This window comes from Tinamus guttatus, unplaced genomic scaffold (assembly GCF_059628265.1).
Source record: "Tinamus guttatus ecotype Peru unplaced genomic scaffold, ASM5962826v1 Tinamus_guttatus_pri_ptg000080l, whole genome shotgun sequence".
NCBI lineage: Eukaryota > Metazoa > Chordata > Aves > Tinamiformes > Tinamidae > Tinamus > Tinamus guttatus.
Genome location: NW_028288614.1, coordinates 2148778 through 2165318, shown reverse-complemented (window position 1 = coordinate 2165318; position 16541 = coordinate 2148778). Strand labels below are relative to the sequence as shown.

Genomic DNA, 16541 nt, shown 5'->3' with positions numbered 1-16541 from the left:
GCCCCGCGCGCAGGTGGCGGCCGCGGGCGCTGCCATGGCGGGCGCCGAGAGGGACGCGCAGGTAAGGGCTGCCTGGCGGGGAGGGCCGCGGGGAGACACTCGTGCTGTCGCCTGTCGCGACAGCGGCGCGCGCGGACGCGTCCCCTGAGGCGAAGGGGCCGCGGCAGGACGGGGGGAGCTTTCCAAGGTTTTATTAAAAAAATGATGTTGTGGACCTTGTATTCACTTTCTGTTATGTTAGGGGAGACTTCTGAGCAATGAGATGTGTGCTTTTAATTTTTAATTAAAGATAATTTAAAGGATCTACGGCGTGTTAGATGCATGTTTTTTTTTCCTGTAACAGTGTTTAAACTTACTCTTCTATTACATATTTCATAGTATGCTTTATTAGTTTACCCTGGAACAAAATGAACTGTGATATTGAACTGTGTAGCATGTGTAAGTTAAATTCGATTTTATCTGCAAACAGAAAAGAATATGGCTTAACTTCATGTGACTCTTCTTCCTCTCACCTCCTACCCCCATCCTCTTATATTTCTTATACTGTGATGTCGACTTAAATTGCTTCTACAACTTTTAGACAACAGCAACGCTGAGGTCTCAAAACAAAATTTTCATCATAAAGACTTTGAATTTTGTTCTTCATTCAACTACTGTCCACACATTCTGGTCTCCCCTGAGTTTTTAGAGTGCTTTAAGCTTCCTGGCAAGCTTACGCAGGTGAAAGCGACATTGCTGCTGCTGCAGCTGGGCAATTCAGTTTTCAGAGTCACAGCAAAAGTCTTCAGCAGTTGCTTATAGCCTTCCACATCTGCTACTGGTCATGTCACTGTGCATGATAGCAGTTTTATCCCTCTCAGGACAGTTTTTGGTGTTGTGCATGGCAATATTGTGCAGTCTCTGCAGAGTCTGGGGCATCTCATGCTCTAAAGCCTGCAAGGGGTGGCTGTGCCACGCGTCTTATCTAGTTCAGGAGTGAAGCTGGGAAGTTAGAAAGCTTTACGGGTATAGATATCCACTCTCCATACCAATAAAGTGTTTCCTGTCCCCCCTCCTCCAAAAAGGGAAAGGCACATGAGGAAGGAAATGCTGACAGTAGCAATTAGAATGTGACTCCTCTATGGCGAGGCAGAACAGACTGCAAGCGGCTGCTTTCGGAAAGAAGGCACCTGAAAGGATGTAAAGCAGAGTCTGAAAAGTTACCCCTCACAAGCTGTTCTTGGCCTCCCAAATGAAATTACCAGACAGCAGCTTCAAAACACAGTGGAGTTTCCCATCACAGCCCAACCAGGTCTTTCAGGTGTAGAATTTGGATCAGTGCTCTAATACATGATGGCTAAGCGTAAAAACGAGCTCGGAACAGAATTGGGCCGAATAAATGGAGAGTAAATACTCAATACATCAATTAAGATGTAATCCCTGGTTGTGGAAGTTCACGAGCTGCTGATGGTTTGTGCATCTGAGGTTAACTGGAGAGGATGCCTCTGCACTGAGTTCTTGTGCTGGCTCCCTCTGACAGAGTCAGGTGAGTGCTATGGGATGGATATGGATTTTTTTCCAATTGCTTTGCATTTATTTCCTTCCCCCATGTCTGGGTTATGGCTTCACAACTCATCTGTGGGAAAGCCAAGTGAAGATTACTTCACACAGGGGTTTAAACATGCCCACCTCCCTGTAAGTAATATCTATTCCAGTGGACATAAACAGAATCTGATAGCTTATTTTATTCAGGGAATAGTGTTCATAAAAAGCATCAATCTCAGGTAAAACTTATATTAACTACTGCTGTGGCCAAAATATTACCTCTGTTTCAAGGTGATCCAGGAGTGTGATTCAAAAAGTAGCTGAGCAACATCCTAGAAGTGTGGGGGATCTCAATGAGCATTTTTGAGAAAACCTACGGTGCTAAGATTGTAAATTAGCTAATTGTGAAACTGAATTTAAAGACAGGCAAACTGTCTACAGCCTGTAAGTTTAGATTATGGTTTGTGGCCCTACTATAGATGGCCACGAAGGGAAACAAGCAGGAAAGCAGCCTTGCGGAGCTGTAAGTTTTCCTCAGCTTTGAGGGGAAGGAATGGGAGGTGATGTGGGATTTATATGGCAGTGGTTTATGTCACTGTCTTGATTTCAGCCAGAAGTTGTGCCGTTGTCCTCCAAATGCCTGGAGCAGAGAAGGTCTCAAAGGAGAGAAACCTAGATCACATCCTAGACTTCGCTGTTCTTGTGGGGTCTATAGGAAGCTCTCATCTAAGAGAACCACGTGTGAATGATAGTTATTTTGTACAGCAAATATGTATATGGTCTGTTTTGTTTCAAGTCTCTTAACAAGTTTGCTCTGATGAAGTTTCTTGTGACTGTTTCCCGCTGTCCTTTTACCTGGGAGGAAGAGAATTGCCAGGAAGCAAGAAGTACAAGCGAGGTCTGCCTTGATGGTAACATTGAGCAGCCAGTGCCCTGACACTGCTCACTTTGCAAATAGTGGGAGCCACCACTAACGAGCAGGGGGCTGTATTTGTAGGTAGGTCAGTAATAAGAGGGGTAATTAGGCTGAGGCTTTTTGATCCTTCTCTGTTGAAACAGACCCTCCCCATCCTCCTGCTTGCTCACACCCTCTCAGATAAAGCAGTTCAAAGGAGAGTGATCAGATGATGAAAGGTTCTCTCCCAAAATTTATCAAAACTCTGTTATGTAGTAAAGATGATGGTAGTTAATACCTAACTTCTGAAAAAATTAAGAGTATCAGAAAGTTATATTTGCATTGGATCTCGTTACCATATCTCTAATTTAGCCCGATCCAATGTAAGAATTATGGACTTGTGTATTCAGTTCCGAGAGAGGGCAGACCGAGGAATATTGCTGCTCCTTTCCATGTTCTCTGCTTCCTCCTGATAGCAATCTTTAAAAGATTGACTATAAGCATTACACTTCCTGGAAGTCTTAATCTCAGCTGAGTATATTGTCCTTTTGAGAGGAATACAAGATTAATGCAGCGTCATTTTCTTCCTTTTTTATATACTTTATGAAATGAGCTTTGAGCTTTTCAGGTCTTTCTACTGTTCTGGAACTTTTACTATTAGAAAACAGTGTTCCTTACTGGATTGTTTATTAGACTCCACAAGTTTTTGTCTAAGCTATGCTTATCAAGCCCTCTTTCAGGTTTAAGCTTACTCTTATTTAGTAATTCTGCTAAAGAATATTATTGGATGCTTATGGCTCTTTTCTACCACATATCAAAAGGGAATTGAGAAAGGATAAGTTTACCAAATTTTCAAAACACGCCTTTGGTGAGTCCTTCCTACATAGGACTTAGGCTTTAGAATCACTTCCAAAAATTATCTATTAATTTCACTGTCAATTTTCACTGTTTGAAAACTGAAGACATAGAAATTCAAATGACTTTGTCAAAACCACATCATCATTTTGTGGAAAAGTGAGGAAGAATTGGGTCACAAATCTTTGGAGTCTATTTGAACACTTCACTGCAGAAGTTTCTCGCTCTCTGAACGTTGCCTAATTGCAGTGGTATGAGAGGATATGTTGTTATGATCCAAAAGACAAATATAATAAAGTTTTCCAGCATTTTTTCAAATCTGAATTAAACATTCAAAAACAGTGTAAGAGAATGTGCACTTTTTTGCTTCTTCTTAACTCTTTGTAGAGTTGATCACAAAACTGTTCCTTTGTAATAGCAAGTTGATAAAGCTGGAGTCCACTGTAGGAACACTGTGATCTTGTTTTCTAGGAATCAGGTAAGGAACAAAAATTGTGAGACCAAAGCAATGGACACCCAAATTGGCCACTGGTATTGAGGGCATATGAATGCATTAGTGGAAAACTTGATTTTTAACTGAATGTGTTAACTTCATACTTTAACCATAAGACTTTTGTAGCTTTTGGTCTTTTTACCTCAGCTTTCTTTTACCTTGTTTTTCTCTTTACTTGCTCTGTTTCAGCTCGAGGAGGAATACAGGCTCTCCGTTTGCAGCAAGCTCTGCTATGCAATAGGAGGTGCCCCGAATCAAATGGCAGGGAGTGCTGCTTCTTTCTTCTTGCAGATCTACTTGCTAGATATAGCCCATGTAAGTAGCACGAGAAAACTTTATGTCAATTGTGATAGAATCAATAATTCAACTTTCTATAACTGTTAAGGATAAATTAGCTTCTAAAGCTTTTAAACTGTCTTGTTATTATCACCTTTAGCATCCTGAAAGTTGCATAAACATGGCTAGAAAGATTTTTTTTTTCCACTGCTTTTGTTTCTGACTTGAAGTGGCCATCATTTGCTTTTAATTTGGGTTCATCAGCAGAGCTTTTGGAACTCCAGAGCTTACATGCTTGCCAACACAAGAAAATATGGTTCTTGCTTTAAAGAATTGAAAATCTAAGATGTGAGACACATGAAACTGAGCACTAGAAGTTTCAGTAGTAGACGTAGTAGAAACCTGGTCAAAAATCACTTAATTGGGTCCAGTAGGCAACACAATTTCACATCATTTTTATTTGTTTTGGCTTGGATAATTCTTTGCAAAGAAACCTGAGTCATCGTTCCTGAAAGTTCTTCACTTCCAGTCTGTGCCTTTCTGGTACAGAAGCAGACCTGGTAAAACAAAGCAGCAGGAATCATCCCATTCATATGAATTTCAGCTGCTCCAGCTACATTCCAGGGTAGCAGAGAAAGAAAACAAATCCATAAGCAATTTTGGTTGTTTTGGATCATGTTCTGTATCTCTGTGGTAACTAGGTGGGATAGGCAAAGTATTATAGGAGAGAAAAAAGGCAGGGAACAAAAGGGCTTTAGGGAGATGAGGCCAAATTGCAGGGGCTGAGAGAACAGCTGCTGCTGAAGCTCCATGAGTGGATTTCATCACTGACTCCTTTCGTTTGCTCGAAGGAAAAGGAGGTCCAGGAGCAGATACAAATACTTATTTACTGTTTGAAATGTAGAAAGGCAGAATATCATAATTTGTGGGGAGGAAGGAAGGGTCAGGGGAGTGGAGATGTCCACAAATTTGGGTTTACGTGTTTCTTATGGAAAGCCAATATCAGAAGCTGAGGTTTATAACATCAAACCTTGTGAGTCTCTTGATAGATTGTCAAGCTTTGCCACCACAGTATGCTTGGTGTTGAAAGCTGACAAGTTCTTAATGTCTTGCTGAGACCAAAGTCACAGGATTTAGAAAAGGGACCGATTTTAGAGATCAGCTTCAACGATGGCAAAGGGGTGATGTGGAGTGTGCGAGCAGAGGATGGCAGAGGGAGTTCTGGGACGTGCAGCTCTGACCACAGCTGTTTCACACTTACTTCCACGATGGCTGTACAACCCAATGAAGATAATGCAGGATGAACGGGATGAAAAATACATTAATTCCCAATGGTCTTATGAATAGAGGAGTTTCCCAATCTTCTCCCTCTTCACAAACACTGAACATTCTTGAAGCAAAGGACAGTTTATTTCTTTCTGTGGGTTTGTGAAATGTCCAGCAAGGTGGGGTCACATTCTTGCTTCTCTCGGGGTACTGCCTATAGAAATGACAGAGTATTTTGTTTTTTTACCTACTGAAACACCGTAATTTTGCTGGACATTTCTAGTAATATGCTTACTGTTTCATAAGAGGACTTAAGTATTTGTTCATTGATGGTTTAGTTAGTCCCCGACATAATCCTGCATGACAAGATAATTTCAAGGCCTCACCACCAGATCTGAATTCCCAAGGGGTTTTTAACATATTTTTATGAGAGAATATGTTATTTTATAGTCATTACCTGGAATTAATTCTTGTCCTCTGAGAGGGCAAAACTGATTCAGCTGCTCCTTAGAGATTGTGAAACTCAGATGTGAAATCCTTCATACATAATCTATACCCTTTCCAAGAAAAGTATATTGGTATTCATCTTCTGTAGCTTATAATATAATGTTTGGATTCCATTTTTCAAGTAAATTATGAGTATAAACTGAGGACTAGTATAAATTAATGATATAATGCCAAACCTCGCAGAATCCTTGAGTCAAATTACTAGAAAACACAAAAATGTTTCCAATAATAGGCTGCTGTGCTCCGCTCCTTTCAGGAATGACACGTGCAGCGATGGGGTGCCTGGAGAGGCACTGTCACTGAGGCACCATTCCCAACACTTCCCTGTTGGCTTTCTAGGGTAGGGGACGTGTCTCGGAGCTGGCAGTGTCACAGAGATTGGCTGCCCCTGCGATCTCACCTAATTTGAGCTGGAACTTAACAAAGGGGATTACAGAACTGATCGGTATCTGCCTCGAAAAAAGGTCATTCAGGCCATTTTAGAGATTGTCGCTTCTTTCTTTCTCGCTCTGAGGGAGACAAAGTTCTGCAGATAGGGGACTTGCACCACCTGGAAGCAGCGCGATGCTTCCCAGGGGATAATAAACTCCTCAGGAAAGAGGGAATACGAGCTCGAGCTGGGTGTTTTATCAGCTGCATTTACCGGGCTCTCAGCTAGGTTCGAGCCCTGACAGCATGAAACAACATACAGAAAAAGCAGGTTTTGGCTTCTGCCAATGTTTTAAGTCCAATACGCTGCTTCAGCAATCTGCATTTTCTTTATTTTTCTTTTTTCTTCTTTATTTTAAAGAGAATTAATTTGAGGAACATTCATGATTATATAGATTTCAATGGCTCTTCTCAAGCCTTTTCTTTAGTGGCATGGACTTGTCACTGAGAAGAGAACCAACTTTTCTTTTTAGCCACCGTTATGATTTAAATTCCTAAGCCCTCTACAGAGATACATAGAAGTAAATGTATTGCCTAGGATAAATTATATTTCTATTTATGCCCTTACCTTTGGACTTTCCAAGTTAATTTCAAAGTTTTTTTTCTACTTGGCTATTATATTTGTATGTAAATTGGGTGCATTTTGCAAGTGTGATTTGTTGGACTTATGCTGGCAACTTTGATTTGAAGAGCTGTGCGTTATGCAGTTCACTTGCCACAGTTCAGCCCTGGATGGATACAAGTAATCTCTAGACATGGAAAAGATGAAATTCATGGAATTCCATGATGGAATTCATTGAAACATCTACCTCGCTTTTAACTAGTTCTGGGCAAGGTAAAGCTCTGGAAATGGGGCTGTGTGGGGAGTAAAGTGAGGGGAAAGTTTGAGAGGACTGTCTGCTTCTATGACTAAAAAAAACCTATGGTTACCTGGCCTCTATTCGTCTCCTTTTCCCAGTTTTAAATATATCCATAATCTCTTCTTCCTTGCACCTTTCCCCTCCGATCCTTTCTTGCACAATGCCTGTCTTGGTCTCTCATTAATTTGCCATGGGAAGCCAATTGTGTAACCTAAAATAATTTCTCTGACAGCAGCAGATGTGTGTTGCAAATGACCCACTATTACTCTTTAAAACACTGCGATTCTTTCTGGAAAGTTGTTTTTTTGCTGTTTCATGGCGTTGTGAAACAATGGCCCTTGTTTTCAGTGTTGTGTCTGTACTTTCAGATCACTCCGTTTCATGCCTCTCTGGTGCTGTTCATTGGCAAAGCCTCAGGTGCAGTTACTGATCTTGTCGCTGGCTTTTTTATTAGCAAAAGTAGGTGGACAAAAATTGGCCGTCTCATGCCTTGGTAAGCAGAAATATGTGGCTATATTTACATATATGTGTTTGAATCCTTTTTGTGTGAGTGCTGTATTCGTACATTCATTTCATTGAATTAAACTGTACTTTTTTTTTCCCAGACAAGAGTGATCATATTAATTCTACCTATATTAAACTGAAAAGAGAAAATCCTCTGCCAACTCTTTAACTTGTCCTTCTATGAAAACATGTAGGAGATTTTCTGTCACTAGAGAAATAAGTAAATGAAGACACTGGGTTGTTTTGTTAAGCAAACTGGAATCTCAGACCTGGAACCTTCCGGATTTTGTGGATGAGTTTTCATCTCTGTCCAGATTCTTTTTAGTCTGAGATGTATTGGAATTATCCCTTTATTTTTGTCTTCCATTGCTGACCAGCTGTAAATGGAAAATGTAGAGGCAGAGAATTACAGAACCTGGTACTTTCCTACACGTTCAGCTCCCAGGGCTGCTGTCCACCCCCATAGAGCCGTACAGGAAAACCTTTGTTTTACTGAACTACCTACCCACATTTCTCTTTTGTTTTCCACCTTTTTCGTTCACGATTGCAAAATAATCAGCTGAGCCCTGACGTCAGTAGATCTGTTGTGAAGGGATTAATGATTTCTCTTCGACATGATCTTTTTTGTTGGGTCTTGGTCATCCAGTGACATTGTTTTATATATGATTTGCAAGAATACAGCAGAGCTTTGGTGCTGCTGTAGGTCAGGCTGCTGAGGAATGAGTGCCCCTGATCACCTCTTTCATATAATGGGGTTTAAAAAGTGGTGCTTACCTTTAACCATTTTTAGACTAATGTAGATAGAATTGTTGATTCATGGGAAGATGGTGAATTTAAGCTTTTGTGATCCTCTTTTAAGCCACCTTCTTTTTTAGGGGTTCATGGTTTTATGTTTGAAGCAATTAGGAGTTTGGCTGTTGAGTTAAACGGAACAAATATGACCATAGGGTATTATATTCTAGAATAAATGCAGGCTACAGGGATTTTTGAATTGAGTTGTCCCTAACCTTTTATGCTGTTTTCAGCATTTTTGAGTGTATCAACATACTTGCATTTGTTTAAAGTAGCAGCAAAAAGGCTAAGTTGAGAGGAAAATAAAAGGCATTAAAACTGAAAGAGGAAATCCTTGGTAATAAGTAAGGTCATGTGAAAATTAGTAAAGCATCTTGTGGTGTGTTATATACAATATGTGTGCAGGGCAATCTGGTCTGTTCTATCTAGGATACTAATTTAATTAAATATAGCTCTTTTCCTTCAAGAAAAGAGCTATTTTACTGGCTTTTTTTTCCCATTTTAAAGAAGTACTGGTTTATATTTTGTCTTAATTTGTGCATTCAATGGATGCTAAAATTTAATATTTAAACCATGCCATGTGTTTACCAAAACTGCACATAAATGGCGCTGTAGTGGTTATCAGCAGGAAAATGGAATATGCGTTGCTGCCACTGCACTGAGATTGCTCATATGTACTGCTCTCCTTTGCAGGATGCTGGCGTGTACACCCTTCACAGTAGCCTCCTATTTCTTCCTGTGGTACCTGCCTCCTTTTGTAGCAGGAAGGGTTGCCTGGTACCTCACTTTCTATTGCCTTTTCCAAGCACTCACCACAGTAAGTAAATTACAGCTCACAATGCTCTCAGCAGCAACACACTCCTCCTTTCTGTCTATATTACTGTATTCTCCCTTAGTAAATAGAGGTTTACCAGTGCTCACTTTATATTTTAACTTACGGTGAGTTTTAAAGGAAAGGCAAATGTCCCATCAAACTGTCTGCTAGTTGAAGCTGTGGTTTCTGCCCAATGGCTTGCTAATTCCTTGCATTACCTCCACTCACTTTATTTGGCAATTGAGGCTAACACTGATGACTTAGAAGTGTCTGAAAATCCTGCACAAGAAAGGTATTTCAGCTGAAGACCAATGGCACAGATTTGGGGATAGATAGTATAAGAAACCATTTCAGCCTTTTGGAAAATTAACGTGCTGCCCTAGGTATTCAGCTCATTCTTGACTAGATCATCAGAAACATTCACTTAGACATCTAGCTTCTCGCAGCCTCTGTTTTCAGTGGCAGGTTAGAAGGCCAGAGAAGCCTGTGGCTCTTGTTCCAGTATTTTGACTCAGGATGGAAGGCAATGACAGTCAGAGTCCCACATCTGAAGCAGACAGAGTAGACAAGTCCCCCATCAGTGGACAGAGAAGTTGTGTTGCCCCTTTTTGTAACTAAAATCAAGCTGAACCTATCAACGTGTTCAGCTTTTCTCCTGTTTGCATGTGTTTTGAACTTGGAAATTCTGTATTCCAGTGTCTAGCTAGAAGGTTTCCCTAGATCCTTTCATTGCTCTAGACAAAGGTGGCCCAGAACACATTCAAAATGCCTTAAAATTATTTCTCCCCTTTCTCTTCTCAAGGCAAAATGTAGGATTTCCATGACAGAGTTTGGAAAAAGTACACATTTTTCATTCCTAACAGAGGTGAATAGAAATAGATTTTGTATATAAATTAGGATGATAGGTAGAATAGAGTAGGATGTTTTGCTTATTATTTTGCTTGGGCACTGACCTCTCTGGTGGTGGAAACAATCAGTGTGTGTCACTTGTTCAGCTGGGCTCATGTACCATTTCTCAGTGGTCTGTGAACCACAGTTTGGCCTGACTCTGACTGTTTTCCCAAATTACTGTATAAGCTGATCCTCCTTGCTGGAGAACAGGATTTGGAGTAGAAGGATTGTGTTACTTCTTATGGCAATTTAGACAATTGATTTTGAACCTGGGCAGTTAATTAACTTGATTTATTTGTACATCTTTTTGGCATCTTTTATAAAATAAGCCCTTTGTTTACCTACTTTACAAAGAGGATGATGATTTGTAAGTATTTATATGATGATGAAAATCTTACAATTATTTTTGAGAGGATAAATTACTTCGATATGGGATTGTCACTGAAAGAGGTGGAGGTACAGGATGAGAAAGGACAAAAGCACATGATAATTGTGAAAGTTTGACCTGCCTGTTGCTCCAAGACTCTCAAAGTTGTCTTTAGTTTAGCTTAGCACTATGAGGAGGGGGTCCTGCTCATGTCATTATTATCCAAAAGATGAGGCTTTTGAATTTAATAGTTATTTTTCAGTTAAGTACTTCTGGTAAGGTGGGGCTCATCTATAAGCAGTACATGTTACCAGCGCCAAGTGTCCTTAAAAAAAATCACAATAAGGTAAAAATGACATAATAGATATAGTGCTGTAAAAAAAAACACTCTTCCCTGCTACCTTTTTGTCAGTGGCTGGTCATGTGGATATGGGTTTCTACCTATCCTGACTCAGTTGAGGGACTGCATGGCAAAATAGTGCTGAAGACCAAGCGGTTTGTAGTTTTCATAATTATCTCTCTGAATTACATAGTAAGATGTACACTGAGAGCATCTAGGGGTTTTATGCAGTTTTCTGCTTTGAATAAAGTGGTAAATTCTACTGTCTCGGGCTTTGCTTCCTAGTTAGCTCAAGCTGGGACCATGACAGTCTCCCAGTGCAAAGAACACTAGATGGTTTATAGCCTGTTTTTCCCAAGGAAGCTGGAGGAGCACAGCATTAAGGAAAATGCTGTTGCTAAGTGGTTATTTATTATTCGTATTATGAAGGAGACGCCTTTCCTCTTACACTACAAGCTTTACAAGCCAAAATGGAAAGGCAGGACATTGTGCTTAAAGCATCTGCTAAATGAATGGATTCTAATATTGAATCTCACCTTTTTTTTTTCCCCAAGTGCCAAAGGAACCCAACATCTTCCCTGAGATGTTTCCCTAAGTCATGTTCTTTCTTTGTGTAGTTATTCCAAGTCCTGTATTCTGCTCTCACCATGTTTCTCAGCACAGACCAGAAGGAGAGAGATTCTGCAACCGCATACAGTGAGTGTGAGCGGGGCTTTGTCGTGTAGATCGGGGCTGAACTCTGCTTAAGACCACTCTGTTTTTGTTAGAAATGTTAAAAACATTCCTACAACCGGACTCCCACACCAAAATTTTTAATATCTAAGGAAGTGTATTTGATTTGTCTTGTAAATATTTTACTTTTTCTAGTTAAGTAACTGACATTAATATTTTATTATCTCAAGTTTTATTATTCATTTATAGGTGATTTGTAGAGGGGAAAAAATACTGCATAGTGATGATCTCCTTTTACATTAAATGTTTAAAGTATTTTCCTTCTATTTAGCTTAATTTTGGGAGGGGTTATGTGTTCACATCATCAGTTCAGATCCCTAACCTGTGGTCCCTGGCATGTGTGTTAGATCTCACAGAACCAGGCTAGTTAACGTCATCAAAACGGGAGAGCAGTTTTGTGTGCACGTTCACACCACTTAAAATCCCTCTTTATTTCATCTGTGCCTGTTTAATTCTAACTTATGCCAGATATTTCAAGGAAAAACCTTGTTGTAAAATGACCACCACTCTGACTGTATACACTAAAAGAGTGAGGGCTTCCAGACCATGTGTTAGGCTCTTCATCAAGCAAAACTAGACAGAGTTTTACTTCGAAGCAAATCAATCAGACAAAAAGAAGAGCAATGAAAATCTTTTCAGGCTCTCCTGTGTAGATCATAAATAGCATATATGTAAGAACAGTTTCTTCCCTTCCTACTCTCTTCTGCTTTGTCCTCATGCCTTCCTTGCTATGTAACTGCTGTCTCTCATGGCGACCAGCATTAACCAGGTAAAGGAAAAAGACTTCTTAAATGCCACGTAAAAGACTTTTCTGTGTCTTAACTTGGTCTTTGATGTTGCTTTAGGCTAACTTGTTATTTTTTTCTTATATCTGTTTTCTCCTCCTGGTAAGAGCTATTTTGTGTTAGTCCTTTCTCAAAATACTCACTTGAGTTAAGTTGAAAACAAAACCTAGATGTATAGTGTTATAGCCAAAAGCTCTAAAAAATCCTTTCAGAAATTCTAGATATAATATCCCCTAAGCATCCCAATCCCTTCCCAGCCTCAAGGAACATATGTACTTTGCATTATTTCTCACATATCTCAAGAGAAAGCCTGGGCTAGCAGTCAGAGGAAAGGGCTAAAGAGCAAGAGATTCCAGTTGTTGCTACACTCTTTGGCACTGACACTGTATTCTGAGTCATCTGGCCTAAATTCTAACTCAGTCCATGTACCTAGTGTCTTTTATTGTTTCATTTTATGTCTTCAGAGGCTACGATCCAAACAAATGTGCTTTCCTATCTGCTAGCCCCATGTAATGCCTCATGGGCATGTGGAATATGTGGTCGTAAAGGCTGCCGAGCTCCATGGCTAAGAGATGCTCTGCATTTATAGTGTTGTTTTATTGCTCAGCAGAGGGCTTAACTTTTTGAGTGGAGTTATCCTGCTCAGCCAAGTCATGGTTGTGGAGTAATTTTGACTTTTTAAATGTTGTTTTTGTCAATTTTGCCATTATATTTGTTGGGAGCCAACTTTTCCTGGGATGGTGATGGCTATGTGACAATTTTTGTGTGGATTTTTTGTTGTTGTTGCTCTTTTGTTTGCTTTTAACAAGGCCTTTCATAAGCTCTCCTGTCTTGCCTCTCCTTGGGTTTCATAGAGAATTCTTGTCGATAGACTTTCTTGGATGCAATCAGTTGTTCAGGCATTGCTTCAACCGTTTAAAGAAAAACATCTGTGTAATATGAAGTGCTATTTTTTACAAGGGTTGGGATTAGTGGTTTCACTACCCTCTACTGGAGGTAAGTAGAACTGTCGTAATTTTTTGCCCTGCTCCTTACTCTAAATGCATTATAGATATACTGCATTCCAAAGTTGTTTTCATTGCACTTACTTTCTGGGTGAAACAGAACCTGCTTCAAGGTAGGAACTGCTCTCTGAAGGATCCATTTTCTAAATTCAGGTGGAAAGTAACACCTTATAAATACTGAGCACACAGGAACTTTGAAACCTGCCTGATTCTTAGTGAAGAAAATTTTAGAAAATAAAATTTGGTAATAGGTGGGATTCCATTGCCTGCAATGGTGTTCCTGAGCTTTTTGCTCTGTAAGCACTTGGTAAGCTGCAGATGAGGTGTCCCAGATAAGGCTTAGGGAAGAATAATGTTTGCTTGGGTTTGGTTTCTTCTATCTTCCCCTCTTTATGTAACATAAATCTTCCATGTGGAAGCATTACCTATTTGGGAACATGTTAGCAGTTATTAAAATCATCCAAGACTCCTAGGAAGCTGGTCCTTCCTCTTCCTTGTTTCTCTTCCGTGGTGCTTGTGGCCCTTGTTATGCACTGTCTGAACATCTCATCATTTCTGTGTTTTGTCCTCTTGACACAGACAAGGAACAGATCCAAGGTCACCTAGGAAGGTGGCATCAGAGGAGGTGAACCTGAATTTAGGGGCTTTTGAAACATGTCTCACTTCCCAGGAGTGTGTGACAACCACCAGGGCACAGCCTGTCCTGGAAGCACCAGTGAGTTGATGGGTGTCATGGGGCCAGCGAAGGAGAATAAGTAAAAGGAGGTCTGACATTAGGTCAACGGGAAAAGTATTCCCTAAAAAGGCTCCTCTCCCAGATCAAGGTGCCTTGGAGAACTGACTATGGCTCCAAGCGGTTAAGAGCAGCATCTGCTGTTCCAAGAACTTTAGAGCTGTAGTATTTCCAGCCTAAGCCTGAGGTAGGTATCATTTCATTTGACAGCTGGAGAAACAAGAGGTCTGAGCAGATAAGTGGCTTGCAAACTGTTTCACAGAGCTCCTGTCAAATCCAAGAAAAAAGGCCTGATGTGATGGCTCCTCTTTCTGCTTTGGAAAAATGACATTCATCAAAAAAATGTAGCTCAGCTGGGGTCCTCTAGGTGAAATCCCATCTCTCAATCCCAGCCACGTCTACCAGGCAGACTCTCTGCAAGAGGCTCTTCTGAAAGCTGAACAGAGAATAAGTGACTAAATTGTCTTTCTTTGATACTATTCTGTTACTGACCATTCAGTTCTCCTGCTTTCTGTGTTGCTTTTTCTCCTTCTTCTCTATCAAACAAACATTGTTTTAAGCAGTTGTTCTTTAGTGAGATAAATGAGCTTGTGAACAGTGGAGAAATCGAGTTCTCTTCCTCAGCACACATCGGTGCTTCCTCCTGCAGGAATGACCATGGAGGTGCTCGGGACCTTGTTTGGAGCTGCACTCCAGGGCCAGATCGTGGCCAGCGCCCACGTCTCTCATCACTGCACCACGAACGTCTCTGCAAACACGACCAGCCACGGCATCTCCCTGCATGAGCCCAGCTTTCCTGAGCCCCTGGACCCCTTGTCTCATCCAGTAAGTGTCCCTAGGAGCAAATAACATCACTTGGCAAGAGGGGCTTGGGGGCAGCTGGGCCTGCCATAAGCCGGGCTGCTCTTTTCAGTGTCTGCACCACTTGGTAGCTGGTTAAAGTGTTCGTAAAACTACTTGCTAGGTAACTTTTAGTGTGTATTTTAACAAGAGGCAGAATAACATCTATTCTTTGTTTTTAGCTTCTAGTAGGCCTTAGCTCAATGCAGAGAACTAATGTGCTATTACAGCTGGTGGCCTCTGAAGAGGAGTAGCTGGGAGAGGTGCAGAGTTCTTCAGCTCTCTTGTGTTTCAGACCTGAAGAAATGAGAGTATGTCTGAAAGGTTGCCTGCTTTTTTCCAACTGTACGAGTTGGTTTAATTAAAGGTATTACCTTGTCCTACAAATCTCATTCTGGTTTTATCTTTAGAACGTCATTCCTACAACTTCAACACTTAAAGTGCAACTCTGCAAAGTTACTAAATCAATGGTTAAAAAGTAGAGTTTTCTTTGAATCTATTTTTTTTTTCTTGTTATTTTCCTTCTTTGGTGTAAACTCATTTGCTCTGAGGTTTTCCTGTTTATTTGTTGATTTGTGTTTTGCTTTGTTGTTTTCTCCTTCTCCCACTCCTGTGGCAGCCTCTCCTGCTTTGTAGGTGAGTATTAACCCGTGGAGGAAAATGGCCTGGATTATGGTGTCCAACCATAATGGTTGTCCCATGGGTGAGGTTCTCTTTCCTACTTGTTTTCTGCCTCTTTTCCCAAGAAGCCCTGGAGCAGGGGCAGAGATCACAGTGTCAATGAACTGCTCTGCCAACCCCAGTCCCTACCACACCACCCTGTTTTGTGAGGACCACAATTTTTTTTCACTTTAGTGTGACGTGGCACCAGGTTAGTTGTATTACAGGAGCGTGCATGGCCACAGAGCTGCATGGAGAGCTGCCTGACATGGTTTGTAAAAGGGCCAACAAATTTGGTTTAGGGACAGAGAATCCCACTTGGCCTGTCATCGATAGCCTTAATAATTTGAGTGGACAGAGCTCAAATTATCCTTAACCAAGACAAAAAGCATTTAATTCAGTTGCTTTGAGAAGATATTTTGAGCTAAATTAACTAATAGATACAAAATATGTTAATATATACAAAAATTACAATTCACAATAAATCCTTTAATTATCCTTTTTTTTTTTTTCCAAGCTTCTTCTGTGCTGGCTAGGCTGTCTTTGGGGCTGTCATTACTTTGTTTAAGTGAATTCAGGTATCTTCACTACACTGCATAATGTGGTCAGTGAGAGCTGTAATATGTAGTATAAATCCCTCTGATTTAATTTCTAGCTCAGATATTAAAAAACCTTTATCCCAAATAAAGAATAGCCCTGCCTTCCTTTATTTCAGTATGTTCTGTTCTGAAACATAATTCTCTTGCGAAAGTTGCCATCTTGAATATTGTCTAGCTTAAGTAGTTCATATAGCAAATTTTGCCTCTATGCTGTGCTTAGATTTGACAGTACGTCCTTGTAATTGCATGCCTATTTTCCAACTGGTCCTTAAATTTATAATCCTGTCATTTGCAGCGTATTACTGAAAACTCAGAATTAAATTTTCCTATCAAATAATCAGTGTGTCACAAGCCTCTATCTCCAGCACTTACTTA

At 40.5% G+C, this 16541-nt stretch overlaps 1 protein-coding gene across 1 annotated transcript in view; it reads left to right on the top strand.

Annotated features, from left to right (window-relative positions):
• Positions 1 to 16541, top strand: part of MFSD2B (MFSD2 lysolipid transporter B, sphingolipid) — a 29946-nt gene continuing 13405 nt past the window's right edge. Inside the window, exons 1-6 of the mRNA XM_088520136.1 lie at positions 1 to 61; positions 3957 to 4082; positions 7474 to 7598; positions 9095 to 9218; positions 11431 to 11509; positions 14717 to 14892. Coding sequence (XP_088376262.1) covers positions 35 to 61; positions 3957 to 4082; positions 7474 to 7598; positions 9095 to 9218; positions 11431 to 11509; positions 14717 to 14892 — 657 coding nt within the window. The 5' untranslated portion in view covers positions 1 to 34. The remainder of the gene's footprint in view (positions 62 to 3956; positions 4083 to 7473; positions 7599 to 9094; positions 9219 to 11430; positions 11510 to 14716; positions 14893 to 16541) is intronic.